Source organism: Rhododendron vialii, chromosome 4a (assembly GCF_030253575.1).
Source record: "Rhododendron vialii isolate Sample 1 chromosome 4a, ASM3025357v1".
Lineage (NCBI taxonomy): Eukaryota > Viridiplantae > Streptophyta > Magnoliopsida > Ericales > Ericaceae > Rhododendron > Rhododendron vialii.
In genome coordinates, this window is record NC_080560.1 from 43,541,734 (window position 1) to 43,568,501 (window position 26,768).

Here is a 26,768-nt window from a genome sequence, read left to right on the forward strand (position 1 = left end):
CTATATGGGCATGCTTTCTTGGTTGTATGTTTTGTTTTTGAGACATTTGGTTGGTGAAAGTCCCAACAAGATAATGCTCATTAACCTTAATCAACTTCCATTAGGACTTTCTATATTCAGTACTACATTGTGAATCGATCGTCACTCAGCATTTTAAACCTCTCCAAGTATACTATTTTAATGTTGTTTCTAGACAACAAATGGAGACCAAAGTCTCATATACTATGTTCTAAGGTCTCGGGTTTTGATTTGGTGGTCTTCGCTTGAGACTTAAGGGTTTGTTCTCTCCTACAGTCTCAAATTCGATTTCCATTGATAGCTATTCTTGGGGACCTCATTCCACACGTGATAAACGGTTGTGCATGAGAGGTGTTGCAAGAATTAGTGTGACGTGCGTGCAAACTAGCTCAGAACACCCTGCTTTACCAAAAGAAAGAGAGCGACAAATGGAGACCAATTAATTATTGATTTGAATAAGCATAATCACGAGTTTGAAGTTCAAATTCATTGTACATAGAATTTGTAATTAAGAGATTGAAAAAGGGTTCTTTCGTGATCATAACTAAATTTTTTATTAGTATGTGAAACGCTATCCCTGATTATTCAAATGTATAGTAATCAAACTTATCCCATCGTGCTTCTTGTAGTGACCCCATCCTTGGTTAATTTCAAATCCCCTTCAGTCTATAAAGTTGTAGACACCTAGGCCGTGTGGGTTGACCATGAAGAATTGGATGACTTGTCAACAAAAGAAGCTTCTCCTTATAATGTTAACGATTTCGTTATTTTGATGGCATTTATTTGTGGGCAGTGGAGGCTGATGTGCCCATCTCACAGCAGCGTACAGCTGTGCTAAATCTGAACATCGTCCAAAAGTATTTTGAACGGTTTGAATGGTTTTACTATTTATTACTGCTATAGTATTCAACTGCCGATCATAAAATAACTAACACTTCTTGTCTTTCTAAAAGAAAATCAATGTTGTGCACGTCAAGTGGGCTCCTAATTAAGAAACAAGATAGCACAAAGAGGCTTAATATTTTCACCATATATATGCGATGTATAATATTTTTGAAATGGAGTATAATGTTGTTAAAAATACAAATTTTTGTGGTGTATCGCGTCGCAACATTCAACACCGAAGCAAGCGACATTCACAATAAAAATGCATGACGTTTTATAGTGTTTCCCCTTACGAATCCCCTTATTTTTCATGAAATCCTTGTTAACTACATTAATTTTTTGTTTGATTGAACTAGAAATAATATATGTATACATATCTAAGTAAACTGCATGTATGCTAGATATTCAAAAAACAGTTGGCTCAATTCAACTTCCTAAGAGGGAACTAATTAAATTGCATAGTTCCATTCTTCAAGTGGTAAGGAGTTGAAATTCTCAATATTAATTTCCTGATTTGCTCAACAGGTTTTTAGTCGGTCAACGAGGGAAAAAAAAAAGGGTCAGAAAAGAGAGTGCTTTAATACATTATCTTGTGCCTCAATTCGAAGTAAAATCCAACAGTGTTACGTACTCCGATAATCGCGATTTCTAATAGAATGCAACGAGACCTAATTGTATTCCGGCATTCAAATTAAAGTGGGCTTTAATCCACTTCCATCAGTTCATTAGAGAAGTCAACTCAATTGTTTTTTTTTCGGTGAATTGCTACGCCCAGTTTCTGCTCTTTCAATTCATTGCCAATTAAGGTCAACATTAGACCAATCGAAGACCATCTGAAACACAAACTTTTCAAACCACCCGTTTGAGGAAATGCAAAAATTCCATTTGGCAATTGATCATGATCACATGTGTGTACAATACAAAGTACAATGCTTAAAATGGACTGCTGCAAATTAGTCCCAATGAAGCCTTAACAACTAGCTAGCAATTGTGACATTTCAAACCGATCGATAATGATATATGTTCGGTACGAAACCAACGTATTCAGGATGTGTATTGGGTTTAGGTGAAGACGTTTATGCATTTACGTTCGTGATCCCAGCATGGAGAAAATATTGCTGTAATGTTAATCTACAAATCTAGGGTATGATAAACAGGCCGGATGAGCTGAGCAGTATGGTGTTTTCGGTAATAAATAAGTTGTTGGGAAAGAATTTAATGCATTCAAGTACGTTGTTACTGTTTTCGATAGTGAATAAGTTATTGAGAAATGTCAAGTAGTTTCCGGTAATGAATAAGTTGTAGATGAGTATGTGAGTGAAAAACTGTTAAGAAAGAAGTTGTTGTTGACGAATTGTTAATTAATATGAACAACAAGCTAAAATGTCAAAACTTGTTGATTAATGTGAACGAGGTAGTAAAATGGCCCAGTTTTCCTATCGAGATGATTTTTCATGAGGCCGCTAGATTTTTTTTGAAATTAATAAATAATACGGATCACTTGTGTGGAACGCGAAAGTGAGCCTCGTGGTCCGATGGTCAATACCCGTAGACGAGTTCAACCCAAATTATATTTGGAATAGAGGTGGAGAAATTGAATTGATTATGATTAATATGAGGACCTACATGACAAAATCACTATTTTTCTTCGCAATTTTTTTTTTACAAAGATAGACTATAGATGAGGAAGGCAAACATGGAGATGGAGGGTTCTTGGTCTATGAGGTGGTGAGTTGAATGGGCGACTATGGTGGGTTGAAGTGGTCTAGACTATAAAAAAATTGTATTTTTTTTTACTTCTCCATAAAAAATTGGAGGTGCTTTTGTCGTTTCTTTGTCCCTAGCACAGCCCAAAATTAGAAACGACAATTGCGTGCTAATTAAGTCTAATTAAGGCAATGTATGTGAACTAAAAAAAACAAACTTGAAAAGAATGGGGTAAAACTTGAATCCGAGACTGAAGGCCGTTCCACTTTCTAAAAAAAAAAGAATTTTAAGAAAAAGAAGGTAATTTCAAAGTCAAAAATCATGCGTCTACGCAAATAATTTTTCTAACAATATGAATCTTGTTTGATAGATCTCATTGAAATCTTTTAAACGGTGCAAAAAAAATTTAAAAATTATTTTTCATTTTCATTATATTTGAGTTTGAAATTACCTTTTTTTTGAAAAAGAAAATTTTGGAAAAAAACGAAACGGAGATGGATTCAAACGACAAACACTTTGTTCACTTACAAGTTTTAAGAATTTTTTTTCTCTCTCTCTTCACAGTTTCTCTATCTATATTTTTCCACTAATTACATCAAATTTCTTTCCCAAAACCAACAAAGTGGGACATCATGTTGAGTTGAGCCTTTACTATCATTTCAACATGGTGGGTCAAACTGTTCCATGTAGGTCGATAAACAAGTTGAACAGGCCGAGTAGATAATTGTTCAAGTTTTTTTTGAAAATTTACGAGTTTTAAAAATATGCTCTAACTTAGCTTCTTTGCGAGGCAAATTGATCTCAAACAAGTTATAATTGAGCAGATCTCAAGTAAGTTTTTTAGACATTATAAACCGAATGAGTTGACTAAACTAGTTTGAGCTAGCAGTTCGCTTGAAAGCTTGATGAGCTTCAGAACAAGTTCAAACTTGGTTCATTTATGTAGCAAATTGATCTTGGACGAGTTTTTAACAAACGAACAAGAGCTCAAATCAGAGCCGGTCCTGAGCTAAAGTAAGTGTTGCGATCGCTTTAGGGCCCCAAAAAATTATGAATTGTAAGGGCCCCTCCTGCTTCTATATCCCTTATTATAGTCCAACAAAAGAGACCCTATTTTTAATTTTCGCTTTAAGCTTCTAAAAAGTCAGAGTCGACTCTGGCTCAAACTCGGGTAGCTTGATTCGTTTATCCGCCATAGTTTCAAGTAGTGACATGCTAGCATGTCTGTATAGTAGGGGTGTGCACGGGTCGGACGGGTCGGGTTCGGCCCCGAACCCGAACCCGACCAGTCGGTTAACACTTTTTTGGGACCCGAACCGAATGAGGGGGGTACCCGTCCGTGTGACCGATTTTTTTGGTCGGGTCGGGCGGGTCCGACCAAAACCGAGGTAAAACCATATGAATTCGTTACCTTTTGGTCGGGTCGGGTAAGAAAAAACAGCACCCCGAGCCCCGACCCGAAAACTAATTTTTTTGGAAAGGGGTACCTGTACCCGACCGAACCATATGTTCGGCCCCGCCCGAAACCCTTCGGGCCGGGTCGGGTTCGTCGGGTCTCGGTTTTTTTGCACACCCCTGCAGTGTATAGAGCATTTTGAGAGGGGGAGGGAGAGAGAAGAGCATGAACCCGCCTTCTTTAGCAGTGTTTGTGAAGATGCTTCTGTAATGAGCACAAATGATGCATTCGGCCCAAAGCCCATCGGGGAAGGACTGCTTTGCGCTATGCTTAAGAGGGCTTATATTCATTTCATATTCCAGGGCTTTTGTGTTTCAGCCCATCCAGTCATATCCGTTGATTTTGGAATATGGGCCGCTTGCATCTGATGGGCTTAACAGTTGGATGACTCCTTTACAATCAAGTAGGCCGGGCTTTACTGCACCATAATTTATCCGTTGTTGAAAAATTATGATTATTTGATTTGAGTATTTAAAAAAAAAAAAAAGGGATTTGATTCCTCTCTTATTTGATGAAGGATTCATATTGTAAAAAATTTAATGAAAGCATTTGGAGGTGCACTAACTTTGTTTGGAATATTGGAAACAAAGAAATAGGAGGAGAAAATAGCTTCTTCTATTTATTTATTTTTTTGGTTTGGTCCGCTCATCTTTTCTTTGCTTGATACGTAAAATTGAGGGTGAACAAAGCAAAAAAGAAAGAAAAAAGAGCAAGTGAGCATCTCCAACTCAAACTCCAAAAAGAAGAATAAATGTGACATATTAGAGAGAGATTTTGTAATTTATTATTACCTTTTGCACTTTATGAGATAATCTGACCAATTGTCCTGTTTAGATATTTGGTTCTCCAAATTGATTTTGGTTTTGGAGACCCTACTCCCTTTTTAAAGACAAAAATCTTTAAAAAGAACGATAAGTCCCCCCTAAATTCTCTCATAAAGTGTAAAAAGTGATAATAAATTACAAAATCTTTTTTCAATACGTCACATCCATTCTCCATTGGAAGTTTTAGAGATGGGTTAGAGATTCTTCATCATATGGACACCTATGTATCCACTTGGTCGGTACCAATATTAGAACCAGTAATTATACTGCCAACTCTATTTGATGGACTTGTGAGGATCTGAATCGAAACAATAATTCCACGATTGAGATTTTCTTTGATGTGTAAGATATAAACATCTAAGCGAACCTAAGCCATCGAAATTTTTTTTTTCAGAAAGAAGATTTTCAAAGTAACTTTTGGGTCCCCTGCTCGGATCGGAAAGGGTAAAGAGAGAGGTTACAAAGATGCCTACTTGTGTCCACATGAAAGGAAGGCACCGTCAAGGGCCATCAAATCAAATACTCTATTCCATCCGTCCCAATTTACTTGTTATTTTTTAAAGTTTGTGTCATTTTTTAATTAATTATATATTGTAATTTATAATATTTTAGGTGATTTAGAAAACATTGAATTATAAAATAAATCGAGATCTATCAAATAAAATTCATATTAGATATAAAATTTATTATCACTTTAAAAATATAACTAATTTTTTAATTTAATTAGAATAAAGCTGAAATAAATAAATTGAGACGGAGGGATTAGTACACAGTGAGTAGGAAAAATAAATAAAGTCGTCGATTGTTAATGCAAACCGCAACACACTTCCATTGGTGTTCTTTCTTTGTACAAGACAGCAGAGGGGAAAAAGGAGGCGAAAAAACAAACAGCACTCTTCATTACTCTCTCTCTGTTTCTTCTCTCAAATCAAATTCGTTCTTCCTTCCTTCCTTCCTTCCTTCTCCTCCAATTCGATTTCACTTTCCACCTAATCTAATTCCCCTCACAGTCCAAGCCGATAACTTCTAGGGCAAGCTCTCCGATCAATCATCGGGGCCGATAATCGCTACCAGACTGTGTTCGAGATTGCAAAACTCGGATTTTTTTAGGGCTTCTAATTGTGGTTTGAGTAATGTTCTTCAGTGGGGACTCGTCCGCTCGTAAGCGAGTCGATTTGGGAGGTCGTAGTTCCAAGGAGAGAGACCGCCAGAAGCTTCTGGAGCAAACCAGGTTAGAGAGGAACCGACGCCTCTGGGTGCGTACTCAGAACTCCGCCGCCATCAAAATTCAGGTCCTTCCCCCAATCGCATAGACTATACATACATACACATGCCTATGCACTTACATTTATACTTGCATATACGAGATACGGGTCGTATGTACACAATCTATGTTCTTTTTTGGTTTTTTTGCTTTCGTGTGGGTAATTACGTTTCTATTAGCTGAAACTAGAGATATAGAACAAGGGTCGATTCGTACCCGCCTGGCGAAACAATGGTAGAGAAAACCGTGAAACACAAGCAAGCGTGATATAAACTAGGCATGTATCTTTGCTAATTAGGGCTGCGAAAAAGTCGAGCCAAGGTTGAGTAGCTTGATTAGTTCATGTTGCGTGGGTTCATCAAGTCGAGCACTTGGTTGTTGAAGATTGGCTGGATATTTTAGCGAGCGATGAGAATGTGTTTGAGATTGGCTTGTTTGTTGATCTCAAACGAACTTCAGATGAGTCAAACACGACTTGAGCTCAAGTAGTTTACTACATGCATGCCTATAAGATATCCTTATATGCATCGGTACTTAGAAGTAATATCAAGTAATGAGGGACATGGGGAGAGGGGAAGATTCTTTGAGGTGGGTCCCGACAGCAAATGGGTCTTTTGAGGTGAAAGGTTATTACTAAGTTTTGGCTGCAGAACCAAATACTTCCTTTCACTGGAGAGCCATCTGGGGGCACTCGTGCGGCAACCAAGGTTTCTTTTTTTACTTGGTGTGCAGTTAATGATGAGATTGTCACTATTGATAATCTTATATGGCGTCAGATGGTTATGGTGAACCCGTCTTGCGTCTGCTTGAGAGATGAAGAGTCAGTGATGCATTTTGTTTACTCATTGTCTGGTCGCCAAGGAGCTTTGGAATGCAGTTCTTGTTTCGTGGGGCATATTGTGGGTTTCCTTGCTACGGTGGTGGAGCTTATTCAAGAATGGTACAGGGCTAGAGTGGATAGAAGAAGACAGAAGCTGTGGATTGTGATCCTGCTGTACTTGATGTTTTGATGGGGAGGATAGGTCATTGTTCAAAATTTAGAGTTTATTGATTTCTACTTTGTTTAGTTGGGAGTCAAGGGAGTGCAACCCTACTTCGAGTCAATTTTTTTACATGTTAGATAATTTTTGGAGTGTAGAGAGGTGTATGGGTCCTTTAATAATTTGACCTTTTCTTTTTATTCCTCACTTTCTTTTGTATAAGGGTGACATCCCCTTGATGCCTTTTCAATAAAATTTTATTACTTATAAAAAAAAGTAATATCATGCTAAGTCATGAATTGCAAAGTTAGATACAAGATTTACTCACATTGATTATGTTGTTGGGCTACAAATTGAATGTGCGCACACACGCAAAGCAATGCAAAGAATGAATGATCAATCAAAACAAGAGAGCACAATACACAATATATGTTGTTGGTCCACGTCTCGCACTAGATTTCACTCTGTTCTCTACTGAAGAAGTACAGTTACCATTGTGGGTGCTATGATGGCCATCATTCTTTATGCTAGGGTTTACATTATCGAGTTGCCATAGTACCCTTCGTTCTCAAAGAAATTTTGTTGCCTTAAGTTGAGCTCCACGCAGGCTTCACACTGCTTGGTATGTGCAGTAAAAAAACCAGGCAATGCCCCATGTGATGCTCATTTTGTGGCGGAATATGGAGTTTCTTCTTATTCTTATTCTTATCTTAATTTTAGACGTGATAACATTAAGACATGATAGGTGGGTTATGTGTTTACATGCTGCTTCATCGTTCTTTTGTACGTGCATGACAAAATTCATACATTGAACTCTGAAGACCAAATCATTTCCCCACCTAAAGTGTATTATTGGTCAAGAATAAGCTTTTTTTTTATTTTAATTTTAGTATTTCATTTTGTGGTTTTCTATTATGACTTACAAGATAGAGTTTGGCATTTGTTGTTCAGAGAAGCTTTCTGGAAGCCTGTTCAATTGTTTCTCTTGAGTTTTGAACTTGATTAATTACTACTTGCAGAAATGCTTCAGAGGAAGAAAGGCAGTAGAAGCTGAACACTTGAGGGTAAGAGGGCAGTTTTTTATGACATATGGGAAGCATTGTCAACATGTAGACAGGTAGCACTCTTGGATCCTCATTCTCAATTTAGTTCATTCTCTTTCTCATGGAAACTCGATCTAGTTACGTTCTCTTTAAAAATTGGGTCTCAATTATCATTCTCACTTGATTCGATCTTGAAGTTCATGCATTGTCTTTGTATATACAGACGTTGTTTTCGGTCGGATTCAGATTTTCTCAGACAATTACTTTTCTTCTTCAATCCTCGAAATCATGCTGATTTCTCTGCTCTTGTGGAGACATGTCGATTACTTCAACAGTTCGTTCGAGAAAGCGGTCTGTCTGATTAGTCTTCATCCTTAACGAGACTTCTTATTTTTATGTGGGAATACATTTTACTTTTGTTGTGATCTTCTTTGGACTTAATGAGGCCTATTTGTCATTTTTGTCAAGATTCTCAAGGAAACAATATTTCCATGGCAAGTATGAAGTTGTGATCCATGTTCTGTTTCCTCAACACTCCTGAATATAAGTGTTAGCCCATTAGACTCATTATGTATTAGACATATATTACATGTTTTAATGGAGAATGAGAGAGACTTTACAACGTAGTTATTAATCACCTTTCATAAGTTGAAATTGATTGTTCTTTTGACAATCACCTAGATGGGCTCAGGTGGGGTGGGGGGAGATACTGACAGCTATGAAGTATGAGTACTTCAATAGGTATGATGTGCCTTTTACCAGGTATATATTAGCTATTCATACTGGGTTTGGAAAACGAGTAAGGAATAGCAAATATAGATGAGAGTTGAACTTAAGAGGAGAGTTGTTTGTGTTCCTAGTATAATTACACTCCCATACGTAGGTTCTTTAATGTGTTGATAAAACTCTGGTTAGTTGTCTTTTGGCCTTAACTTGAGGCTTTTATGTTGTTGAAATCTTATTGCTAAATATCTGTTCATTTGGTTCTCTAATTGCTCTCATTGGATTATAAGCATCTATGTTTGCCATGGACATAAAAAAGTTGTACCCATACGGTCTTACCATACATTGAAAGGTTTTCCTGTATCAATGTACCTATATTGGCCGTATCATATTTGCCCATACCTGTACCTGTACTCATGTTTCATAACTGACCCAGTCTTGATATTCTTGTGTGATCCCATGATATGCTTGTGTGATCCCTACAACTCATCAGGGTAACCATCAGATTCCATTGAGTTGGTTAGAAGCTATCTTTGGAGCTTGAATTCATGGAGAAAAATCAGCAATGGAAATGATTAAGAAAAGAAGAAGCAGATGGTTATAAATTCTTTGAACTGTGGATGATTTAGCTTCTCTCGATTAGGAGTTTCTACGTAAAGCACGCTAGAGCTAACATAGCCGTTGCCAACTTTAGCATAGCGATTCACAAAAAGAAAAGACACAAATTATGAAGAACCTAATAATTTCAGGAATCATAAATTGGGAAATAAATTTTTTGAATCGCCCCAGATTCAACACTGAACTAACCCAACCTGCAGATGTGCATCAGCATATGCATGAATCACAAAAGCAAATCATGAATCGTAAGATTCTTGTAACTATGTTTGTGTAAAGGAAGTTCATTACGTACGTGGTTTGACATGCATTCTATAGAGTTTGAGTTGCAGTTTCTGTGCCCTACAAGCAGTAAACCTGCTCTAGCAATCTGACTGACTTCATCTAGCGTCAATCTGCATCATTTTTAACAGCATTTGAAACTAATCTTTCATGCTCAATAAGTAGTAAGTCGTCATATGGGAGAGAGGCAAAGTGCTGATCTAAACTGATTCTAAAGTAGTGATGCATGGTGCATACCTTTCGAACAAGCGCACAAACTCTGACCGTGGTGTCTGTGGAGAGGTTTCATATAAGTTAATCCAAGCATTTGATTTCAACAATTCAACATCATTTAGTTGTTCACCAGGATATTCATGTTCCTTCACTTTCTTGTTAAGTTCAACTATCTTTACTTGAAATTATTTTTAGTGCTGTATTTACTTATACAGTTATACCATATCTAGTAAAACTTTATTCCTGCTCTCAGGAAGTATATTCTGCTATGATTGCTTGCTGAAGAATCATTCAAAGCTTAGGTTTCCTAGAGCTCCTGTACATGCTTTTTCCTTATCTCTCTGCCCCTCCAAACACAAACTTTTACTGGGGTATCAAATTGCTTTTAGCTCCTTTTGGCTACTCTTGTGTTCCTTTGATAATTGTTGAAGGCCAAGTATGGACTAAAGCTATTGGTTTCCAATTGTGTTGTCCTACACATAGCTTCTTAAGTTCCATTTTGCCAAGTGTGTGTGTGCATGTATGCATTACCTTCATCTTATTTGTCACACAGTCTGTGTGCTTCATTTTGCTTTCTGAAACTTGTTTCTAGCATTCACCATATTTAACTATGCTGCAGGGGATATTCTGAGCCTCTTTGCAGGCATTGACTATTCCTCTAGCTCCGCTTTGGTCGACTACAGGATGAAGCAACTCGCATATGCATGTATTTGGGCTGTTCATCATAACAGGTTGTTTGTCCTTCACATCTTTAGTTTAATCTTAAGCTGCCTTGAATTTGGTGTCATTTGCTCATTTGTAAACAAATGTGCCCATGATTTGTGGGAAGGGTTCTAACTTTGTGAAGCACTGCATCATGTGTACTGGATGATTCGTCTACACTGAGATATGATGTGAATCCAGTTTTTTTCTTCTTTCTGTTGGACAGTTATGTAATTGATTGGCTTATAACTATATATACATTTTAGTGCACTAAATAACTCCATTTACATTTGCACAGTTCTCTTAGATACGCAATGGGATTTGAAGATTCCAATTCTAATTTAGTTTCCTTGAAATACCGAAAAAGATGACGATAACATTATAGACTTGTAACGTGTGGGACCTAGGACACACATGTAGACAATTAACAAGTAACAATCTGGAAACTTGGTGACTCGCATGCTCTACATTTAGTGCTTTAGTGTCTTCTTCCTTCTTTGACCTTTTGTAACTGCATTAAATGCCAATCCTTCAAGTGACAAGGGCTGGGGTATTGTAAGGCTTCATAACAGAGTGGCTCGATGATCGATAGGCCTCTCATTCATTTGACGTACTAGAAATCATGACCTCTAAAAGGATGCATCACATAGAATACAACCTTGATCCTTAAGTAACTTGAACTTTCTCCTGTTGAGATATGATAGGTATTGTGTCTCTTATATGATGTAAAAGTCTTACAATACCATTTTTCATCTTGACTAGTTGACTCCTTGGGAGAATTTAGCACAACCTTTGGTTTCTGGCTCCCAATTTCTGTAATTTTGGTAAGTCGTCCAAAGAAAATAGAGATGAAAATTTTCTTCGTTATTTTACCTTCGGTAAATTAGCCAAGGTATAGCTTGGACTAGTTATTGGTCTTCGATTTCTTGTTTCCTTGTTTCTTGAAGCTTTAACTACATGAAGTATTCTATTGTTGGTTGTGCAATTTTTTTTCGGGGCATCATTTATGGTTGCCTGTAGAAGCATGTAGTAGAATCATATTTCTTCAAGATAATCAGCTTGTTGTCATGCCACATACAAGCTCATTAGTTTCTGATATTGAAATCTGATGTGCTACAAAGTACAAAGGCTGTTTAAATAGTTACTTTATCACTTCAACGTAGAACTATGATCTTGTTGCCACTTTGATGTTTTTGTTAGTTTGGAATTGGTAATTGCTTATTAGAGGTTCTTGTTTGGCAGAAATCAATTGCTGGATCAACTGTTTTTGACATCTGATAAGTCCAGTAGCTCAACAATCCTCTTGTTAGAGGCAGTAGTTATGTTGATTGATCCCAGACTTCCCTGGTCTTGTAAGATAGTTGGCTATCTCTTGCAAAGGAATACATATAACCTGTTGAGGGAGATTATACTCACTGGAAAGGTAAGCGTTTCAAATCCAACTGGCCTTTGTTGGTTTTGTTGGTCTTTCAGTCAGTATATCTTGTATCATGCCTTCACTTTCCTCTTCAGAACACAATGCTTGCAATTACATCGTACTCATAGGTGAAGGATTTTTGCAGAAAAGTAATTTGGGCACAGTATCATTTGGTTATGCTCTTGTACTGTCAGCATGTTCTCTTGAATGTTGGTAACTGAGGATTTCTAGACGGCATATATTATTCTAGCAATTCATTTGTTGTAACCTGAGGTCCCTAGGATATTGTAGTGCAGTTTTAAAGTCAGCATCTATTCTTTGTGGTCTTTTATTTGGTTTTCATCTTTGGACCTTAGTTGGTATCTGAGCTTTAGGGCACAGTGACATCATTAACTATGATGATCGTCTTATATGACCAATGTTATAGGTGTATTAGGCATATTGTACTAAATTACTCTGTTAACTTGTTTTTGTTGCTGATTGGTAAACAATTATGTTGAAAGGTAATGTGTATTATCAAAAGGCCATCATTTAACTTGAAACTGAATAACCTTGCGATTACCCTAGTGATTTTTTTTCGTGATGTATTGCTTCTTTGTTGTGTTTCCAATTTTGTAGGAAAGAACAAGATTGCAAGACTCAGTTGGGAAAATATCTTCTCTGGAGAGTGTCCTTGCCCTCCTTATATCTCATGTTGGTCAGGGATCATGTGTTTGTCCTAATATTGACCCACGATGGAGTTTCTCATCACAGATTCTAACAATTCCTTTCTTGTGGAAGCTTTTTCCATACCTAAAAGAGGTAATTTGGTTCATAAAGGCCCCACACTTACAAGTTTATTTATTTTTGATAAGTAAATAAATATATTAGAGATATGGCATTAAGGCCTTGTTTGATAACAGTGATAGATGGATGAGATTCATAAGGAGATGAGATTAGGATTAGGATTAGGATTGGGATTGGTAATGAGAAGAGATTGATAATAAGAATGTTTGTTTGAGATGGGATTAGATGACGGGATTATTAATATCATGTTTGTTTGAGATGAGATTAGATGATGGGATTGGATTGATAGAAGGAATTGGTAATGAGAAGGGGTTGAGATTGAACTATGAATACCAAGTCCCAAGGGGTATTGCTAATACCCCATGTGGGCCGGCTTTGCATCCTGTGGGAGTAATAGTCCGGACATTTTTTGGTTACCAAACAAGGGCTTGATAGTCCCTTAGGATTGGTAATCCAATCCCAAGAGCTAAGAGTTCTATCAAATGGGGCCTAAGGGAATGCCACCCATGTACAAAAGGACACAGAACAAAAAGGCCCTATACATTGCCATGAGAATGGAAAAGCTCAAACCAATCTAAAAATTGGTCAAGGGATGGATAACAATCTCCCTTGTCCCAACTATACAAGCTATTCACCAAAAAAGATTTTAATTTAGACAGAGGTTTTTTCACCCCTTCAGAAACTCTCGAATTTCTCTCGCGCCATAAGACCCACATCAAACAAAGCAGGAAAATTTCTCATTAATTTTCCTGCCAAAAGGTTTTCTTTTACTTTGACTCCATGTATTATCAATTATTTTATATTGAAACTTAAAATTTCTCTTCCTCTATTTGTCTAGGTTTTTGCAACGAGGGGATTAAATGAACACTATATTCATCAGATGGCATTGTGTGTGCAAAATCATGCCAATGTTCTACCGAATGATGTATCTACTCAATATCCTGGTTATGCCTGCCTTCTTGGAAATCTTCTCGAAACAGCTGGAGTCGCTTTTTCTCAGCCAGACTGCTCATTTGATACGGTAAAGACATGTGATTTCTCAACAGATTGCTATTGTTTGTTTGCTCCTTCTGTGCACTCCTTGGCCATGTAGTAACAAGTTGGTTGTATTCAGTTGGATCCAAATGCAAGAGCAAATGAGTAAAGTTTTACAATTTTTGACATTATTTGTCTTGCTTTTGGGCTTCAGTTTCTCCCTCTTTCATATGGATCATGTTGTTTTCTTCTCTAGGGTTTGGAAAGCGGTATATGATTTGTAACTAGATGTTTAGTTTTTTCTTTCTTCTGTCCCTTAGTTGTATTTCGAGTCCACCTTGTGCTCATTGTACTTTTGCCTTTTGTTGTATTTTGTACATAGTAATGATGAAATTTTTGTTACCTTTAGATAACAGTTTTGTTGTTGCCTATACTACTTGTATTTCAAAAGTGGATTGTTTTAGGTTTATGATTGTTAAGTTACCAATGGTCGTAAAAGCTTAAGCAGTTAGGAATTGGGCCCAAAAGCTATTCAACACCTCTAGTTACCTGGAGATGCAAACATCCGTACATGGAGCAAAACAGAATACTGAAGGGAGAACATGGAGCAAATCAAACAAAGAGACTTGAAACAGGGAGCAAATGCAAACAAAGAGACTTGAAACGCAAGTCCTATCCCAACCTGTGTTCTGATGTCATGTTAAGTTACTAAGTGTTCTGAAAGCTTACAAATGCTAACAAAGAGACTTGAAACCCAAGTCCTATCCCAACCTGAGTTCTGATGTCATGTTAAGTTACCAATTGTTCTAAAAGCTCAAGTTGTTAGGAAATGGGTCCAACAATGCATATCAAGTCATCCAACAATAAATATCCTTTGCAGCCTTGCAGGTAGTACTATGATTTCAATAGGAATGTACTTCGGATTTTTTCAAGCGGGGTGGAAGTTGTTGATTTGAAGCTCGCCAGCTTTGGGTTCAAACAAATGGAGCACGATGTTGGACTAGTATTGATGTTTTCTTGAGCGATCAGTTGGACTGGTTTGTTGGGAGTTGGCTTGTCATTTTGGGGTTAGGTGGATTCGGGAAGACTTTGGTACAAAGGAATCACTTCTTCTTGTGGTGTACAGGGAGTAGAAGGGAAGGTCTCGGTCCAGAAATGCTAAAAGAGAGGGATACTATGGGTATTGTGTTGATTGCAAAGGTGGTTAGGGCTTGAGGATAGGCTTGTGGGGCTGAGGAGGTGTGGAACGTCGTGGCATTACATGGTTAGGGTGAAGGTTAGGTCCTTAAGGTAACAGTAGAAATTCTGCCATGGCTGGGCTTACTGCTGAAAGTGTAGATGGAGAGCCGTGGGGAAGGTTTCGACTTTGCAGTTGAGTTCGAATCTTGCTAGATAACCAAATGAAACAGGAGCGGGATTGCGAATTTTCTAGTCCTCCCATAGAAACACATCAAAATCTAGCAAAACTCGCCAAAAAATCGAACAGTTTGTGGTGTCTCCAATCATTTAGAAAGTTCCTGCATTATGGGAGTGAGTTCAGCTCCCTTTGGACCCTTTCCAATAATGACACGATTTAAACCCGTGAGGACATGCCTGAAACTGCATTATCATTATAGTTTTGGATGGGAATGTTACACGGCTAGAGGTATATTAGAGGCAGGGGGCTGTGTACATAGGGAAGTCATTTTGGTTTAATTGACTTCTTACCAAAGAAAATATTGTAGAATCACACGTTTCGTTAAAAAGTAAATGTAGAAAAAGGTCATGCACATTGGCAAAATTTGGCGATGGAGTTTATCTTAATTTTTACTCGACAAGGGTCGCTAGTGTAGTGAAGGTTGGTCATTGAAGTTACCCACAAATTTATTTCATAATTTTCTTTAACACGCTATTGAAACCCAACTCCAAATGCACAACTTCTTTGCAAAAGAAAACAGTTTGCATGGCATATGGCTACTGTTCAGGCCTATGCTGGAACTTCTCCATATATGCAAAGAATGTAATTATTAACGGAACACAATAAAAGAAGAAAGATAGTCCGTTTAAGTAAAATGAGTAAAATGATTTTATTATGTGTATTCTACCTCTTGTTTCATCTTCCTAGGTATGTAATTTGTAATGCAGATGTAGGAACTACCAAGTTTTATTTTGGCTGGGCAATAAAATTTGCTTCTAATTAGGTAATCTAAATATTGCTGAGTTATTGTTGTATTGGAATGTAACCTTTCCAGTATTTTCCATGTCAGCATTTTTGTCTCCTGTCATGGGACTTGGGAGTTTGTTGAGTCTCTGTCTATTCCACTAAACTGGCCATTTTATTTTTGTTGTCTTGTTATTCGCATGACGGTCATGATCTAATATGCGGAACCTGATTTTATTTGATTGTCATTAATTAGTTATAATCAGTTATTTGTTGTATTCCTTATTCCTTGGCCGACTCATCAAGGTTATCTCAGTATGTTCCTTAATATTTGCTCAGCCATGATTGGATTTGCGCGCTCTTGGTTTTTTAGAGCTTACAATTCCACAAGTTTTATTCTTCTCCCTTTTCTTTTCTTTTCTTGATCAGGCTATAGACTTTGCAGCTGTTGCAACATTTTTGTTGGAGGCTCTTCCTCCTATACAAGCATCTAACAGGGAAAGTAAAGAAAGTAAGTTGGGCTGAGTATTCTTTATCTTGTCTATTTTCCTTGGTTTTTTGGTTGTGTATTTTTATTTAATCTTCTCATTTCTAATTATTATGCAAAACATAATTGAACCTGTGGTTGTTCTTAATTGTTTCCTCAAATGTATATCTGTGTTTCTATTTACTTCCAGATTTCTTAGTGGATGAGGATGAAATGATGGTAGGTGATGAAGAAATTGAAAAAGGTCTTAATAGGGATTTGGAACTCCAGATCTCTAATGCCATAGATTCGCGGTTTCTTCTACAATTGGTGCGTAATCCTGACATATCATGCTTATTAGCGTTAAAACTATTTATTTGTTGGCACTTTGTAGTATTTTCGTTATATTTGATGTATCATAACTACGAAGCTACATATCTGCATGTTACGACTCTTGGGCAGACAAGCGTTTTGTTTGGAGGGATTTCACCTGTTAATGGTTCTCATAAAGAAGGGCCTCACGGCGAAGAGGTGGTAGCTGTTGGTGCTGCTTGTGCTTTCTTGCATGTGACTTTAAACATTTTGCCCCTTGAGCGTACTATGACTGTACTAGCATATAGAACAGAGCTTGTTCCTGTGCTATGGAAATTTATGAAGCAATGCCATGAGAATCAGAAGTGGTCAGCCTTGTCTGGGCATTTAACATATCTGCCGGCAGATGCACCTGGGTGGCTATTACCTTTGTCAGTTTTCTGCCCTGTATATAAGTAAGAACTTTGCTTCGACGAATATTCTTTATCTTGATTTTCATGTAGTTATCTAAATTGATTTGGTATGTGTATGAACGTCCTTTTTTTATGGACCAGGCATATGCTTACGATAGTTGATAATGAGGAGTTCTACGAGCAAGAGAAGCCACTGTCTTTAAAAGATATCAAATGCTTGATTGTTATCTTAAGACAGGTAATATTTGTAGTTGTAGAATATTTAGGTCAATGTATTTCAGAGAAAATGGCTCTCTGCAGTATTTGATAGTTCTTTCCCTGAAGATTTAGGTAACTATATACCATGGCAAGGTGAAAAAGAAAGCATTTTACTATTGTTATTTCTCATCTGAGGAGTTTTTGACCTATACTGTTGATCATTTGTTGGTAGTATATCACCGGTGAAGTTTACATTATGCTCAGTGGCATTTTTATTTCCTGATGGGCTATAAAGATGGATGTCCAGTTGCCATTTAACATTTTAGTTGCTCATTTCTATAGGCCTTATGGCAGCTCCTTTGGGTGAATCCCATCGCTTCCCCAAACTTATCCAAGTCTACTGCTGATGTATTTTCTCTTAAGAGGCACCCTCTAGAATTTATTCAGCATAGGGTTAGCATTGTAGCTTCCGATCTTCTATCACAGGTAAATGATCTCATCCTGGTAATTGTTGGTTTGCTTTTCATAGATGGAGTATTGCCTGCTTATAAAAAAAAATGGATTTTTTTAATATTTTAATATTTTCGTTCGTTATTGTTCTAATTTGTTATGTAAAACTGCTGTCTAGTTGCAAGATTGGAACAACAGACGGCAGTTTACACCCCCAAGCGATTTCCATGCTGATGGTGTCAACGACCACTTTATTTCTCAGGTAAATAGCATTTTAACAGGTTGTCTTGAGAGCTAGGTACTACATGGTTTGGCACTGGTTGTTCTTATATGTTATCAACTTTCTGCAGGCTATGATAGAAAACAGTAGAGCTCATGAAATACTGCAACATGCTCCATTCTTGGTGCCATTTACAAGCAGAGTTAAAATATTTGCCGTGAGTCACAAACTCATTATTATTACTTTTGCAATGTCTGTCCATTTATTTTTTTCACTCATTTTTGTTTTCTTTTGTGCTCTATTATATTGAAATTCACTTACAGTCGCAACTGGCGGCAGTGAGGCAAAGAGATGGGTCTCATGCTGGTCTTACGAGGAATCGATTCAGAATACGGCGGGATCATATATTGGAAGATGCTTTCAGTCAGTTGAACGCATTATCTGAAGAGGATCTTCGAGGACCGGTACTTCCCTAGCTGATATGCTTGTTGTATATTGTGTACTCCCTCCATCCCAAATTATTGGTCCTGTTTACTATTTGGGATCTCTAAAAAAATTGGGCTATATCTTTTATGTGGATCTTGTTTGATAGATCTCAAATAATTTTATTAAACAGAGGTTTCAAAATCGTAAAAAACAGTATAGATTGTGACGTATAGACAATTGTTTGACAGTTTTGACTGACCCAAAAAGTATAACAGGACCAACAATTTGGGATGGAGGGAGTACATGTGTGTGTGTGTGCCTGCGCGCGATTTTATATGCTCAACTTTGGAAGTTATTTCCATACCCAGGAGATACAGAGAATGGACATGCGTACAAATTGTCTAAGGATGTTGGAATTTATGTTTTCTATATCTCAATGCATGCTATTTTCTCATGAATGTGCCAGATTCGTGTCACCTTTGTAAATGAATTTGGGGTGGAGGAGGCTGGTATTGATGGTGGTGGGATTTTCAAAGATTTTATGGAGAACATTACTCGGGCAGCTTTTGATGTGCAGTATGGTTTATTTAAGGTTTGTCATTTTATATCGAAATTATCCAATCATCTCTCTCTCTCTCTCTCTCTCTCTCTCTCTCTCTCTCTCTCATGTGTAAGCTGTAGTGCGTTATATGATTTTTGTTGTATTGAAAAATAGAGAAAGTGTATAGGGTGTTAATTAACCCTAACACAAACACTCATTATTTATATTATGAGATACTTCATAACAAGACTAAACTAACCAATGTGGGAGAAACCACTGAACAATACTCTAAGTCTCTTAACAATTATCATTATTCTTTAGCTCGTAAATCAAACATTAATGTTGAAGAACCAACCCCTATGCTAACGAGAAGTTTGTACAAAGACATTTGAAACCATTGGTATTTTACATTTATAATGGTGCGTGATTTGGTAGGGAGAGGAATAAGACTTCTAAAGAAGTATTGTTTCCTGTACCCATGCTTAAATCCTGTCTCCGTCTGTCTCAAATGATGGTTATGTCCTCTAGATGCCAATAAAATTATGGCAACCACTGAATGATCTCATAAAAGCAGTGATTAGGACATAATGCTGTTTGAATCCTTGGAGATTTTTTTCTTGTTAAGTATGAGTTATATTATTGAAAGTCCCCAAAGGAGCAAATCATGTACAACAATACAGAGGGCACATGACGACTATACCGAAGCACCTAATCTGCTGGGATGTGCAAAATCTCATACGGAAAATGTAGGTAATAGGAAAAATCATCAAGAAGCCAAAAGAAAAGGGTAGATCAGAATGGAACTCCCTCAAGATCTGGTACCCCTCTCTCCAAATGCACCATGGAATGCAAACAAGCACCAGGTTCCATGCTTTGCTCTTGGTTCTCTTGTGACATTATGTACACAGCATTCAGAAATGGCCTTTGCTGCACTAGACCTCACCCAAGCAACCCCATAGCTAAAAATCTGTGTAGCCGCCCGACAGTATAACAGTTTTTGGTTCACTGACTCCCTTGCCCATTATGTAGAACAACTAATGAACCTTGACCCTAGGCTTCCTACAAGTGGTTTGTGGTGGGTTATTATGTGAATCAACAAAAGAGCTAAGATATTAATGTTTGAAGATGAATAGCTTTCAGGTTTGTTTTTGAAGGAAAGATTTTCTTTTGATATTAAAAGTTAGCAGCTTGCTGGGTTTTCAGAACATTGTCAATTGAAGGGTTTAACAGTTAACGATTTATTTTTTTTGGTTATTGAAAAAATAAATAAGTAGGAATTAGATTGAGTGGGTGATAATTGGATAAAGTTTTTGGGGCCAAACTGTACTATTTGAGGGTAGTCAGCAGTAATCAAAGGTTGGGTTTGTGCTCGTCTGCAGTATGTACTATTAATCTTTTTTGGTTATAATATGTGTGTTACAGCAAGTTGCATCTTATCACGATCCTTGTAACAGCAGTTTGGCCTCAATCCAGAACAGTTTTAATTGAGGCTATCTGGGTACCTAGGAAATAGACTGGTTAAGGTTATGGGTGGTGGAAAAGGATCTACTTATGGTATTTGGTTCACACCTTATTTGTACTATTGCAAAGTGCAAACTGATAATATGCATATGATTAGCTCTTATTGTGAAGGAAATGCTGTTGTTTTTCTCTCTAAAGTATTCGTTTAGCACTTGCTATGGTTAGGCAGGTATACTTAGCCTTCCTTGCTATCTCCTTTTGCCTACTTAATGTTTTACTGAATATGCTTGACCTGATAATCCAGGAGACAGCGGACCACCTGCTCTACCCCAATCCTGGATCACTGATGGTGCATGAACAACATCTCCAGTATTTTCATTTTCTTGGAACTGTTCTTGCAAAGGTACAAAGTGGAATTGCCCCTTCTATCTACTATTTATCTAGAATGCTATATCACAATAGAACAATTGCAATGTCACCTTCATGAACTGACTTTTGTCTTAAATTATGGTTTTCATGATTAAGCTTCCTTTTTCTTCATTTACCTTTTGGCCAGTACCTAGTGTGATAACTCAGTACAAGTAGAGCATTCTTAATTGCTTTCACGTTACTAGTTTCTTGTATTTTCCATGAACTGTGACGAATGCCACATGAAATGAAGAAATGAGAAGGTATATATTCTCCATGTGCTTAATTTTTGTAAAAGAGAATGACCCTAAGCAGGCCAGATGCTACCATTGAATTTTATAACCTGACCAAAACGGAGCCTTATATTTTTGGTTATATTCTCCCCTTGATAACCTAATTATTGGATTTATGTACTAGTTCCTATATTGTAAACTACTGGCACTAGATTTAAATAACTTATATAGTGGGTAGAAAATGTTCTCTTGGAAGTTATGGCTGCTATTCTTTTGCGTATTCTTTCCCTGTTATCGCCACATAGTAGTATTTCTTCTCAGTTTGCAGATTTGGTAGATTTTCCTCATATTTTACTGTTTTCTTACTGATTGAGTTCTTCACGTATCATTTTGTTTCTTGAATTATTTCTTCAACTGGTTCTATACATCAATTTATTAGTTGAACTGTTAAGTGGATCTCAGAGCTCCCACTATTTGGTTTCTTATTGTTCTTCACAGTGGGACATGATATCTGTTTGTAATCGCTGCAGGCAATGTTTGAAGGGATTCTTGTTGATATACCATTTGCAACATTCTTCCTGAGCAAATTAAAGCAAAAGTAAGATTTCAGATGGCTTTTGGGGTCAATGTACTTATACTTCCCATATATCTGTTGCTCCCCATGCATGAGGATATCTTGTTTTATCTATCGTGCTCGTCTACCTTAACTTATTTTCATTTTTTTTGCCCCATTTTGATTTTGTGCAGGTACAACTACTTGAATGACTTACCTTCCTTAGATCCAGAGTTATATCGCCACCTTATTTTCTTAAAGGTGATATTTCTCCCTCTCCCTTGCTTCTTTGTGCTATAGCTCATCGTGAAACCTTATCCTTTTGACTGATTCAAGAAGTTGATTGGATGAAGCAATTATGTGAACTTACTTATGTTCCAATTGGCAGTTACGAAAATAAATGGAACTGTATATAACAGCTTATTGTCAATTAAATAATTTGTTTTACCTCCTTGGATATCGATGTTCTGTTCTTCTGTTGCATTAAGTGACAAAACTCTCATGTAAAAGGATCAAACCTGCATAAATAGTTGGACATAGGTGCGATGATATAGAATGATCAATTAATGAATGGTATGCACGATGAATCTATACGTAGACTTATATAATGATGATTTGGAAGTAATCTTTTGCTGATCAACCTCATCTCCTTGGTTTGTGGTTGTGGCTCAATTTCACGTCCATATCTGTCGTTATGTTACAGTGTATGATTTGTGTGTTCACTTCTTAATTTATGTTTTTGTTTGACATACAGCGTTATGAAGGTGATATTGCGGAGTTGGAATTGTACTTTGTTATTGAGAACAATGAATATGGAGAGCAAACAGAGGAAGAGCTGCTTCCTAGAGGGAAAAGTACACGTGTTACTAATGAGAAAGTAATTACATATATACATCTTATAGCCAACCATCGTTTGAACTTTCAGGTAGCTTGAGGTTCTGTTCAATATACCAAGTCTATTCTCAACCTTCAATTATTTTTGTTTATCATCCTGATGTCGTAATATGATTTTCAGATACGCCAACAAAGTTCCCATTTCCTGAGGGGATTTCAGCAGCTTATACAGAAAGATTGGATTGACATGTTTAATGAACATGAACTTCAGGTAGTGTGGTCCCTTATTCAATGTGTGTGCATTGATATGTCTACATTCCATTAAGTATTTACTAGGCGATAGCTATGTGGTTCATTAAAGCATGCAAAGAGATATTAGTTTGCTGCTATAAGTAGTCACTAGGGAAGTAGTAATATGATTGCCGTGGACGTGCAGATTAATTAAGTTTGTCCATTTAAAGTTGCATCCAGCCACAAATTAGTTATGAGCAATGACGTTAACTATGAAGCCAAAGACATTCTGCAATATATGTGGCAATTTTATGCATTTTTAAATGTATTTTTTTCCATGAACAACTTAAAGAATTGCTATGTTGATCATTGCTGTTTTGTTCTTTGTTGAAGTGAAACCTGTCGCTAGTGTATGAATGTGCTACTACGTTACTGTTACTGTTCCTGTCTAATTAGACCATTTTTATCGTTGTTTATTATCTTGATGATAGATTCTTTTCTTCCTATTAGATGCCTTGTATTTGCCTGAGGTATACAGTGCTGAATTATGTCATTGACAAAGTTACAAAGAAATGTACCTTGTTAGAGGTGTCTATTCGTTGTAGACCTTACTTTTTAGCTACTGAGAATCTCATGTTGGGTCATATCTTTAAGTTAATTTATAGGAAATACATGGCTTTTCTTACCAACTTGTCCGAACTCCTAGAAGACCTTGCCAGTTGGGGAAGTATCTGTTATTTGGTTGCTATCATCAGATTTTCATACTACAGCATCATTACTGTTTTTTTTCCTTTTTTTTCTTTTTGTAATTTGCATAGTGGTGTCTTCCTTTCTCTTTGATTTAGTTTTTCCTTCTATAGATTGACATTCCCCCTTATGTGTTGTGAATATCCAGAACATGATGGCAGAATCTAGTGTAGCATAGTAGAAGTGCTATCATGGCATCTACAAGAGAGAGAGTTCTCTCGTCAATTTAACGATTTATAACAAATAAAGAAGTCCTCATTTTTTGTAACTGGATGCATGACTCTTGGGTTGGCCTTTGGTGATGATCATCATCCGGGATTGTAGCGATTTATACCAAATTTCTGAATTCCTGATGACATGGACTCTTATGGGGTCAGATATAAAAGGAGAGATAACCAAAAGCTTTCATAACCTCCTCTCCCTCCTATGTAGCTGACTGTTTGTGTTTAATTAGTCTTCATTCTTATTAGTCAGTGATTGCTACAATCCTTTGTGACTTTTGTTTCAGAGAAACAGTAATGAGAACTTTAGTTTTTTCTCTGGGGTCTAACCACAATATCTTTGGCATATTTTCCAGCTTCTGATAGCTGGATCGATGGAGGGTTTTGATGTCAAGGATCTTCGAGCTCATACTAATTATGCGGGTGGTTATCATAGTGTGAGTTCTTTTTACGTTCATAGATGGAGATTGCCTATCATATCTTCAGTTTTTATTTATCAACAGTTGCCAAATTGGATTGTTCAAGCTTCAGTACAGGTGTTTGTTTACTATTATCCAAAAAAGAAAAAGAAATTGTCTGCAGTCTAGATGAACTTTTGTATGTGTCTTGTTCTTCCTTTTAATGGACAACGGAATGAGATCTTCGGGCTCATTCTTCTGCTGTGTTGATCCGGATTTGGCAACGGAATAAGATGTAATCTATGGTGCAGGGTCTTGTTAAGACCTCTTAATGTTGCTACCATAACAACTCCTTTCTGGCTATCATGTTATGTACAGCTCTGTTGATTTGTATAACAAGGTTGAATAGATTTGCACAATGATGTCCTTATGGTTGGTTTCTAAATACTCTTATCTGTACTTTTAGCTTTGATGTCATTGCAGTTGACCTCTACTCATTATTTCTTTATGCAGGAGCACTACGTCATTGATATGTTTTGGGCAGTTCTCAGTAACTTTTCCAGGGAAAACCAGATGAAATTTTTGAAGTGAGTGCATCATCTATTTTAAAATACTCTAGAAACTCTGCGTGCGCATTTACACATGTATGTCATACTTCTTAGCCATGCTATTTGTTTATGGTGTTGCTTTTGAACACAAAGAAAACAGATCTGTCGCTAGATGATTTACCTCATGTAGTTAATGCCATCCTTTGCCAAGAAGAAGCAGGTGTCTTCTTTTAAGCTAATCATAAGATCTGTAGGGAGTGTGCAACATCCTTCCATTGCTTTCAAGCCGATATTTGTAAATTAGCCAATTCGTTAATACACTTTTGTCATTCATGGATTTCTATGCGTTACAACTTCAGGTGCCTTAAATAAAGTTGAGCTCTTTAAGATATTTACAGACGACAGTAACCAAACGCCTTTGTTTTCTTTCCTTCTCTTGTGTTCTCTCTTTCAGGTTTGTTACTGGGTGTTCTCGAGGACCTTTGCTTGGATTTAAATTCCTTGAGCCTTTGTTTTGCATTCAGAGGTGATAGCATTCCCTATGCGACTTTGTATGTCATATTTTCTTGCTTAGCACTCACTTCTTCAGGTTCTGAGAATTTTGTTTTTGAGTATTCTCTTAGGGCTGCTGGTAATGCTTCTGAAGAGGCACTTGACAGATTACCAACATCAGCTACTTGTATGAATCTTCTAAAGCTTCCTCCATACAGAAGGTTTGTCTCATTCTGCTATCTTTCTGCAAGAAGTATCTTATATTGCTCTGAACTATCTCTATCTGAATCTTATATTAAGCATTTCATGGTGGGGTTGTGGCTCGTGTAAAAGAATTTGAAAATATTGTTGAAGTTTGAAGTATCTTCCTCTGGTGGACAAATCTTGCTTGACCAAAAGTTGGAAAATCGAAATTCATTTAGCAAATGAAACACAAGGATAGCATTTGAAAGTGGCAGCTTCTTCCGATGTTATGACCTGCTGTTCCCTTCATTACTTGATGCATCTTTGAATTTTGAAAAGATCTGCTCCATGTCTTTAATCCTTCTGTTAAATTTTGTTTTTGGGTTTTCGTTTGTTGATTTTTTACCTTCCTCTAACTTATCCCTTATACAGCAAAGAGCAACTGGAGCAGAAATTGTTGTATGCTATAAACGCCGACGCTGGTTTTGATTTGAGTTGATAGCGTGCTTGTCATTTCCAGCCCCGCATGTTATGCCCGAGATTCTTTTTGAAGGGAGTCGCTATCTCGACAGAGACTACCTCATGTGATGGTTCGGTCAAATAGGTCATTGGAGTATTTTCATGGACCGCCAGAGCTATAGAACAGCAGAAGAGTTGCAAGACATGGAAAAAGTGAAGGCGGCAAAACAGACATGGAACCCATGTCAATACAATGCACGAACAAGCCACTGGTGTACATAGGTGGATTCATATCAGTGTATATCATCTTTCAGTAGTCACATACATGGACCTAGAAGCACGCGGGTCTCTTTGCTGGTACTAGTTTGATGAACTGTAATTTGATCCACATCTGTAATTTAAGTTGTTATTGGTCATTAAAAGGGGGAAAAAAATAGGGTTGCGTATTATGCGTAGAGAAAGGAAAGGAATCTTGTGAGGGGGCTTGAGCAGGGGCTTCAAAATGTATATGGCCATCGTGTTTTTTCCTAATGTTGGTTAAAAATTCAGAAAATATATTATTTATACTTTTGAATAATTAAAAGATGTACAGTAGATACGTGTTTCAGGATGGTTTAGTTTTTTTTTTTTTTTTGGGGGGGGGGGGGGGGGGGGGGGAATCGGGGGAGGCTTTAGTTAAAGTTATGGTGTCTTGTTCTTGAATACATTTGTATTGGTGCGTGATTCTCTGTGCATAATAACGTTTTTTGGGTGGTACGATAATGCCACAAATCCCCTTGGGATTGTACCCCTCTCTCTCTCATTGCCACAGCCAACTGACTTGTCTCTCCTCCTCCATCTTGCTCCTCCCCAATTAATCCTTTTACAATCTCTTTCTTGGTTGTTTCTACTTCAGTCCCCATGGCCGAGGAGATAACCGGAGATGGCAATTGATTGAGACAATT

The 26,768-nt window shown here is 37.2% G+C and overlaps 1 protein-coding gene across 3 annotated transcripts; it reads left to right on the forward strand.

Annotated features, from left to right (window-relative positions):
* The first annotated feature begins 5,707 nt into the window (after positions 1–5,707).
* Positions 5,708–26,418, forward strand: LOC131324367 (E3 ubiquitin-protein ligase UPL6). Of its 3 annotated transcripts, none has more exons than XM_058356311.1 (26): positions 5,708–6,182; positions 8,154–8,251; positions 8,401–8,528; positions 10,630–10,741; positions 11,955–12,135; positions 12,748–12,930; positions 13,754–13,936; positions 16,460–16,541; positions 16,708–16,826; positions 16,959–17,263; positions 17,363–17,459; positions 17,762–17,905; positions 18,048–18,131; positions 18,220–18,306; positions 18,413–18,553; positions 18,982–19,107; positions 20,822–20,920; positions 21,689–21,756; positions 21,906–21,972; positions 22,466–22,636; positions 22,727–22,816; positions 24,101–24,181; positions 24,656–24,729; positions 25,145–25,216; positions 25,314–25,403; positions 25,798–26,418. In XM_058356311.1, the coding sequence occupies exons 1-26, from the start codon at positions 6,024–6,026 to the stop codon at positions 25,862–25,864; spliced, it is 3,108 nt and encodes a 1,035-aa protein (XP_058212294.1). In that variant the 5' UTR covers positions 5,708–6,023; the 3' UTR covers positions 25,865–26,418. The 3 variants fall into 3 exon arrangements, with proteins under 3 accessions (XP_058212294.1, XP_058212295.1, XP_058212296.1); XM_058356312.1 differs by having other exon boundaries at positions 5,716–6,182; positions 25,886–26,418; XM_058356313.1 differs by lacking the exons at positions 18,048–18,131; positions 18,220–18,306; positions 18,413–18,553; positions 18,982–19,107 and having other exon boundaries at positions 5,716–6,182.
* Positions 26,419–26,768: the final 350 nt, after the last annotated feature.

Excerpts from the sequence above, each read along its gene's own strand:
- LOC131324367 (XM_058356311.1), top strand. The coding sequence starts at position 6,024 with ATGTTCTTCAGTGGGGACTCGTCCGCTCGTAAGCGAGTCGATTTGGGA. Across the intron at positions 10,742-11,954 it reads TGGGCTGTTCATCATAACAG|AAATCAATTGCTGGATCAAC; the intron begins GTTGTTTGTCCT and ends CTTGTTTGGCAG. Across the intron at positions 13,937-16,459 it reads CAGACTGCTCATTTGATACG|GCTATAGACTTTGCAGCTGT; the intron begins GTAAAGACATGT and ends TTTCTTGATCAG.